At 57.4% G+C, this 8,364-nt stretch overlaps 1 protein-coding gene across 2 annotated transcripts in view; it reads right to left on the bottom strand.

The window, feature by feature from the left end:
- Positions 1 to 6: 6 nt before the first annotated feature.
- The window catches only part of EPHA2 (EPH receptor A2), a 37,592-nt gene continuing 29,234 nt past the window's right edge, over positions 7 to 8,364 (bottom strand). Inside the window, exons 15-17 of one of the 2 annotated variants that reach the window (XM_006145248.3) lie at positions 7,041 to 7,234; positions 5,546 to 5,701; positions 7 to 365 (exon numbers count right to left, since the gene is read on the bottom strand). In XM_006145248.3, the coding sequence (XP_006145310.1) occupies positions 260 to 365; positions 5,546 to 5,701; positions 7,041 to 7,234 (456 nt within the window). In that variant the 3' untranslated portion in view covers positions 7 to 259. The remainder of the gene's footprint in view (positions 366 to 5,545; positions 5,702 to 7,040; positions 7,235 to 8,364) is intronic. The other variant, XM_006145249.3, reaches the window with a different exon arrangement.

Genomic DNA, 8,364 nt, shown 5'->3' with positions numbered 1-8,364 from the left:
AATGCCAGGAACATGGCCGGGCCTGCTAAGTGCTTACTGTCTGTCCTTTGTAAGGGAACGACCCGGCCCAGGATCCCAAGCGTCTCCTCAGTTCACGCCAGAATGTCTTCCATGATCCAGAAGCAGACGCCTCAGGCTGGCGTCAATAGGAACGACTAGAAATAAATAAGGTCCCCAGTGGCCCAGGGAGGAGCTGGCAGGAAGGCCACTCTGTTTCTTCAAGTATTCTTGGCCAAGGGGCCCAAGGCCCAATCAGGGCTCAGATGGGGATCCCCACGGTGTTCACCTGGTCCTTGAGTCCCAGCAGGCTGTAGGCGATGCGCTTCTGGTGGCCGGGCAGCCGCACCCCAATCCTCTTGATGTCACTGTGACAGGGAGAGAGGGAGAGAGGGAGAGTTAGGGGTACAGCTGGGGAGGGGGCTGGGTGGGCAGGATAGGGGGGCAGCTACAGGAGGGAGGTCTGGAGAAAAAGTGAGTGAAGAGGGGGCCTGGGGCACCTGTGGGGCAAGAGAGCCCCAGTTAGGGAGGCCTGAGACGAGGACCACCTTCTAGGACCTTGCTAAGATGGCTGGCCATCGACCAAGTTCAGAAAATGATAAAAACCAGCAACTGGGCTCAGCGCTATGGCTTCATGATTAAGGAGGCTGGATACCGCTTGACCAACCTTGTGGTTCGAGTCCTGGACCCAGCGGATTGAGAAACGTGCCAGGCATGTGTGCATGTGTGCCCAAAATCCCCACAGGAGGGAGAAAGGGAGGAGGAATTGTGGTGTGACCACATCCACTAAAGGGTGCTTTTTCCCTTTCCCTCGCTTTCTCTCTCTGGTACATGTACCCAAAATTAAAACAAACGAATAAAACCAAAACAAAAACAAACAAAAAACACAAGGCCGGCAGGCGGCATGGTGGCTAAGGGCACTGGACTCCCACATGGTTGACCACAGTTCAAGTCCTGCACCTGCTAGCTTGCTTCCTCACTTTCCTTCCCTCTTTCTCTTACTCTGTCCATCTCTGGTCAAATTAAAAATAAATAAAGTTAAAATAAAATAATTCTTTAAAAAAAAGACACACACACACACCAGCACTAGTTCTGTGAGCTTTTTTTTCAGAGCAATTTTCGTTTCAGGGTGTGTACGCTCACCAGAAAGACAGAGACAAAAGTGAGAAATCACCCCCTGGGAGGATGGCCATGCAGCAATCCCTCCCCATTTTCCTCCTGGGATTTTGGACATACATGCCCAGCATGAGTTTCAAGCCTCTGGGTTCGGGACTCGAACCGTGGTTGGCCATGTGGGAATCCAGTGATGTAACCATTATACCTTCCTTTTCCCTTCCAGAAAAAAGGAAGACGTTATTTTTTTCTTCCTTAAATCAAACTTTACAATAATCTGTGAGGTAGGGGCCCTTTTCATGCCCATTTTGCAGATTAGGGGACTGAGGCTCAGAGAGGTGAGGGGCTCATCCGAGGTGACACAGTTAGGAAGTTAGGAGAGTTGGCCATCAAACCAGCTGTGAACAAATGCCTGTCCTCGCCCCATCTCCAGTCTGTCCCTCATTTCCCTAAGCTAAGCCCTCCTCTCCAGGCGGCACAGCCCATCGCCAAGTGCCTGGGTGGCAGAGACCCTTCTGACACGCTGCTCAAAGCCCCTCTGTTCAAGGTCCCCTCCCACCCACAGTCTCATTTCGCCCTCAGCCCCTTGGGTTCCCAGGGCTGCTAACTGAGGAAGGACTCAAGAAATACTTCCTAAGGATCCTGAAGGGGTCTCTAATGGGAGAGGCTTGCCAGGCACGAGGTGGCCAGGCCCCATCTTCCCTGTGAGAACCTCAGTGTCCTCACCTGTAAGATGGCACATCGTGCCAGCTGGAGGGTGGGGGACGGAGCGGGAAGACTACATCAGCACGAGCCAGGAAGCGGCACCCAGGAGCCCACGGCTCTCCTCTCCCACACCCCAGCGAAGCAGGCTCCCCTGGGTTCCCCTTCTCATGCCCTTCCATCTCATAAAACCACTCATACTCCCAGGAGCCCGAAGCAGCACGTTTATTGCTCACTTTGGGAGTTTTCTCCTCTATGGTCCTCACCCACCAGCCCAAACCCATGAAAACACCCAGGTTTTTATGGGCCGTCTCTTGGCTGTAAACGGGGCTAATTATATGGTGCAAGCTCCTCGTTGCAATTCCAGAGACATGACTTTCCCACAGGCTCCGGGAGCCCTCGGAGAAGTGCTGAGCACGGAGGGGCGGGGCCAGGTGGGGGTGTGGCTCCGGGACCTCCAGCAGGAGCCGGCTGCTTGCAACCAGGCCAGGGGGGACTTGGAGAACCACCTCAATGACCAGCAAGTGCATTTCTCACTAGGCTGCCTGCGCTGTTGAGAGAGGGATGGCATCTTCCCCACACTGGCCCCTAAGGGGCCACCAAGGGAGGCAGCACTGACTGAAACAGGGTCCTCAGCCTGCAAGTTCTGAAAGGAGGTGCAGAGAGCCTGCACTGATGGGGCCCCAGAGACCTACATGTGGCTGCAGCACCAGGGTCACAGGTGCCCGGGGAGCAAGCGCTGAGACCTGCCTGGTGTCAGGGCTTTCTACGACACTGGGAGCCTGATCAGGTGCTCTGTGCAGGCTGGCCCTTCCCCTTTCAGCACAAAGGCCCCTCCACCCCCACACGTCCCCTTCCTCTCCTAAGCCTAACACAACACGTAGGAGATGCCTGTAGCCTACTGCAGACCAGCCCAAGCTTGCTCCTGCCCAGCCTCAGTCTCCCCCAGGGATGTGGGGCAGTCAGTACACGCCCCACATGAGGCCAGAAGACCATGACTTGGGCCACCTTCGGGCTACCTGGTCTTTCTCTTGAGCACTTGCGATGCCAGCCCTGGCCCTATACCCAGCAAGCCCTACTGTGTGCTCGCCCTGGGTGCAAGAAGAAGAGCAGGCCCAGCAGGGGGCCGGGTGGTAGCGCAGCGCTAATGGATCCAACAGAGCCAGGCCCATGGGAAAGGCGCCCTGGCCCCTGCTGGGTCTGGTTCTCCCGGCCCACCGTGTACGCTCACACTGAGCAAATGCCTGACAGGTGTGCGAATGATCCGTGCACGCAGGGCAGCCAGACCAGCATGGAGAAGTCCCTGGGCAGGCTGGGCATACGTGGGTGCCTGGAACCTGGGCTGGCTGGGACTGGGGGTGGACTGCAGTAAGAAGACTCCTTTGGGGGTGCCCATCTCTCATGGAAATAAATAAATAAACTTAAAAACCAAGACTCATCGGTCTGTGCCCTCAACCCCCACGCAGGGCACTGTGGCCCTAATCTTTGGCAGGGCTAGTTCTGAGTATTTTTCTGGGGTGCAGCAACCACCCCTTTCATTGGCTCCTCAAAAACATCTGGAATCACTAATCAAGCTAGAAAAACCCAGCAGACTCCGAAACCAGCATGGTGACGGCTCACGGTGGGAAGAGTCCGCAGCCCAGGGCCACAGGGAACAAGAGGCCAGCCCCTTGGGACCATGTCAAGGAAGTGGGAGACCAAGAAGGGGAGGGGACGGGACACGGAAGCCTAAATCCGGGCCTTACGGGAAAGGGCCGAATTCCCCACTGGGATCCCCAGCGCATGTAGATACAGCCTGTAGGTTTGGAAAAGGACTTCATGATCCCCCTTTAACTGGAGAGAGTTGGAGGAGAAGAGGTGGTGTGAGTCACGCAGCCTCGACCCTGAGCTCCAGCGGGCTGGTGGGGGAGCGAGGACAAATGATTTCCTGCCTTCGCCCAGCCCCTTCCAAAACAACACACACACGTGCCTACAGACACACACACACACACACACGTACAGCCTCCATCCATCCAAGAGAGCCCTGTCCCTCCTCGTGGGAAAGGAATCGGTGGGGAGCACCCCGAGCTATTTTGGGCGCTTCTAAGAACATGTGTTTCCTGTAAGCCCTTCTCCTTGGTCACCAGAAGAGAAGCCGCGTTGTCCAGGCGGGAGCCCCTGGAGGGGCAGGAGGGCTGGGCCAGGTTCCCAGGGAAAAGGAGGGAGTGCAGGAACCCCGACACATGCCCACAGCCTGTGAGAGGAAAGCAAGGGAGTGGAGGAAGAGCGCAGCAGCACAGAGGATGCTCCTGCTGCATGCAGGCATGGCCCTGGCCCTGGCCCTGCCCCATGCCGTCCCCACCGTGGGATGTGGAACCAGAGCGCAAAGTCAGACCTAATTCGATCAGGTCACCTGCTCGGACATGGCAATGTGGGACCTGAGCCCAGGTGTGACTGCAGAGCCCAAGTATGTGACTTGCCGCTGGCCTTGTGAGCTTGCAGCCAGCATGGGTGACACAGCAAGACCCTGTCTGAAAGTCACCCGTGGAGGGACATGCCTGTCATCCCACTACTCGGAGGGAGGCAGGAGGACCACAGCACAGTAAAATTCTGTCTAAAACACACTATGTATACACACACACACACACACACACACACACACACGCAAGCACGCATGCACACATGCACACACAAAGATCTCTCCACATCTCCGTGCCTCCCTCTGCTCAGCTCTACCCGCCCTGATTCCCATCCTGGCCATTCCCTTGGCTAGCAGGTTGAAGCCCTGCTGAGTGGTGTCCAGAGGTCTCAAAGAACATTTAGGAAAAGGCCCAAATCCCAGAACTCTGTGACCTAGAACCCTGGGAGGTCTAGACCGTCCCCTCCAGGCGGTTCCCAAAACCTCCCAGCCCCAGGGCCTGTCCCTGTCATGACCTTGGACCCTACACAAGCTGGGCTGTGGGGACCCAGCACTATTTTTAGAGGCACAAAAGGCTAAGAGAATAAAGTCTTCCCCCTCCTGGGACGGGAGGAGATACCATGCCAAGGCCGTGCGGGAAAGATCCCAGCCCGGCAGTGGGAGGGAGGGAAGAGCTCCCTGGGCAGCAGGCAAAGGGCTGAGCCCAGGGCCAGTGGCAGGAGAGCAGCACTTCTTGCCAGGCCGTGCCGGGCCAGACTGGGCCGAGGGTCAGAGAGTCAACAATGTGGGGGAGGTGCCCAGGAAGGGTTTGCTGGGGGCTCTCTCCTGGGAAACAGTCGGGCCACCCTAGAAAAGAACGCCTCCCCTAACAGGCCATGTCAGCTCAGGCAAGCTAGGTAGCCTCTCAGCCTCAGTTTCTCCACTGCTGACCTCCCTGGTACCTGAGCTCTGGACTTTGACTAACCAGAGCTAGAATCCCACCTCGCCCCTCGTGCCAGTGGGGCCCTGAGCAAGCCACTTCTCTGCACCGTGCCTCACCTGTCCACAGGGGACATTACTAGGACCACCCCACCGAGTGTTCACATTCGGACCACATGCCGACAGCCCTGTGTGCAGGGGCTCCTGCTGCTCTGGGTTACGGTTTCTCCCCTCTGGAAGAAGCAGCAGGAAGGAAGCCCAGAGTGCGAGCTCGGAATTGCTGGCTGCCGGCTGCTCCTGCCCACGGCTTCCCTAGGAGTTTCTCTCCCCAACGAGAGGGCAAGTGAAAAGAAGGGAGCCTGCAGAGGGCAGAGAGCGGGGGATGCAGTGGAAGGCAAGCGCGGGCGGGTGACTCACTCGTGGGTCATCTGCACCACCTTCTCGATGGCAGTGTAGCCGGCTGCCATGAAGTGCTCCGTGTACTGCTGCATCTTGATGGACTCGAGCCACTCGGACACAGTGCGGAAGGGCACCCCCTCTGAGCCACTGGTGCTGGGCAGCCGGATGGACACCCTGCAACAAGAACCCCCGAGCACGGGTGAGCCCACCCTGGGTCCCGAGCCTGGGCGGGTCATTTGGTTGCCCCATGCCTCAGTTTCCTTATCTGGGCAATGAAGAAGCAAGCTAGGCTGGTTTGGACGCACTCAGCATTTATAACTCCTACTGCTTCGAGACCACCGCCCATAACCACCCTGTGATGAAATGCTGCAGGCGGGGAGCTGGGCTCCTGCAGTCACAACCCCAGCTGCCCACTTCCAGCTGTGTGAGGTATCTAAGCACCCGTCTCAGTTTCCCCAGCAACAAAAGGGATAGCTATAGGACCTATCTCATAGGTTGTTAAGGGAGTTAAAGCACATGAAGTGCTGAGGGCCAGCCAGTGGGGTGGTGGTTAAGGCAACAGGACCTCCCATGGCTGACTGTGCAGTGCAAGTCATGGATCTGGCCACTTGAAAAACACACTAGGTGTGGCCAGCAAGTGGCATGGAGGTGAAGGCACTGGGTTCCACATGGCCAACTGTGCAGTTGAGTCCTGGACCCAGCGGCTTAAAAATCACTCTAGGCACATATGCTCACGTGCCCGAAATCCTGACCGGAGGGGCCAGCAGGTAGCATGGTAGTTAACGTGCTGGATTCTCACACAGCCAACCACAGTTAAGTCCCGGATCTGGATGCTTGAAAATCAGGCTGGGTCCATGTGCATGTGTGCCCAAAATCCTCAGAGGAGGATGCAGGAAAAGGGACTGTGGCATAGCCATCCCCCCTGGGGGGTGATTTCTCACTTTCCCTCTCTCCATTTCTCTCCAGCAAATGCATGTGCTTTAGGGCAAAAAATAAAGTCCTGATAGGAGGCTGGAGGAGAAGGGATTGTAGTGTGTCCACACCCCCCTGGGGGTGATTTCTCCCTTTCCTTTTCTGTCTGTCCTCTCCCTGGTGAGCACATGCACCCTATAGCAAAAACAAAACACACCAGGCACGTGTGTGCATGCCCAAAATTCTAACAGGAGAATGAAGGAGAAGGGATTATGGCATGGCCATCCCCACTGGGGAGCACCAGAGGAGTGCTTTCTCATTTTTCCCCTCTCTCCCTGTACTTCCAGTGAGCACACACACTCTACAGCAAAATTATAAACAGACAAAACCCAGAAAGACAATTAAGGACTGGGTGCAGAGCCGGACACGAGCACCACATAAGGTGATTGGAAACAGGACCTGAGCACACCCCTCTGCTCAGAGGAATCCAGGCGTAACTTCTGAACCCCCACCCTCCCGCTGGTCCCTACAGGGGACCACCAGCTCGTGAGTCTGCAGGAACAAAGTTGGGGTCCGCTGGGGCAGAAAACGTGGAACTCACCGGGGGTCGAAGTCCGCCAGGGTCTTGAGGGACTCGGGAGACCGGATGAGCTTGTCGAGGATGCTGACGATGTCGGCGAACTTGGGGCGGCGGGCGCGTTCCTGCTGCCAGCACTGCATCATGAGCTGGTAGATGGCCGAGGGGCAGTCCATGGGCGTGGGCAGCCGGAAGCCGTCGTTGATGGCTTTCATCACCTGGGGGCCACAACAGTCAGGGGTGCCATGTCCTGCAGCCAGGCTCCCAGCGAGGGCAGCACACGGAGGGCATCAGAGGGAGGGGGCCCAGGAACGGGTGGGCCTTTGCTATCCAAAGGGCCAGGACCAAGGGGCTGCCTCCACAGGCCCTGGAGGAAGGGACTCCTGGCCCTGCTCTCTCACGGGCACCCCAGGTGGCAGTCACACTGTACACCCCGCAGCCCAGCCTCCTTCTCTGGGCTGTCCCTGGGCCAGAGGTCTCTTTCCCCTCCTCCTCATCTGGCTACATTACCGGTCTGTCTCTGTCAACAGAGACATGACCTCCTCTGGGAAGCCTCCCAGGCCCCAAGGCTGGGTAAGGCACTAGGCACATGTACATACACATACATGGGCACGTACACACATCAGGCACACATGCACACCCCTGAGTGCACACACGGACATGCGCACACACCCTCCTCCTTCTTCCCTTGTCTTTGCACTTCCTAAGCAAGAACTGGGCCCTGCAACCCAGCATGTGGCCTGGCACACAGTAGGCCCTCAATAAACAGTTACTGAACAAATCTAAGAATGGCTTGTACTCTTCTCTGCCAAGCCCTGGGGTGTGAGAAGGAGTGAAGGGTTGAAGTTCGGGTACAGGCAGGCCTGGCAGCACCAGGCGGCTCACCTCGTGGTTCGACAGGTCCCAGTAGGGCCGCTCACCGTATGTCATCACCTCCCACATGACGATGCCGTAGCTCCACACATCACTGGCCGAAGTGAACTTGCGGTAGGAAATGGCCTCTGGGGCTGTCCAGCGGATGGGGATCTTGCCGCCCTGCAGGGGAACAAGGGCCAGTCAATACGGTCCCCTCTACCTGCTACCTGCTGCCCCGGTGTGCAGATGAGAAGACCCTGGAGCAGGCGAAGGCCCCCTCCCAACTCACGCTGGTGGTGTAGGTGGCCTCAGGGTCATCCTCCAGCACGCGGGACAGGCCGAAGTCGGACACCTTGCAGACCAGGTTGCTATTGACGAGGATGTTGCGGGCGGCCAGATCACGGTGCACGTAGTTCATGTTGGCCAGGTACTTCATGCCGGCCGCGATGCCACGCAGCATGCCCACCAGCTGCAGCACGCTGAACTCGCCATC

Source organism: Tupaia chinensis, unplaced genomic scaffold (assembly GCF_000334495.1).
Source record: "Tupaia chinensis unplaced genomic scaffold, TupChi_1.0 Scaffold000146_1, whole genome shotgun sequence".
NCBI lineage: Eukaryota > Metazoa > Chordata > Mammalia > Scandentia > Tupaiidae > Tupaia > Tupaia belangeri.
This window is presented reverse-complemented; position numbering and strand designations above follow the sequence as displayed.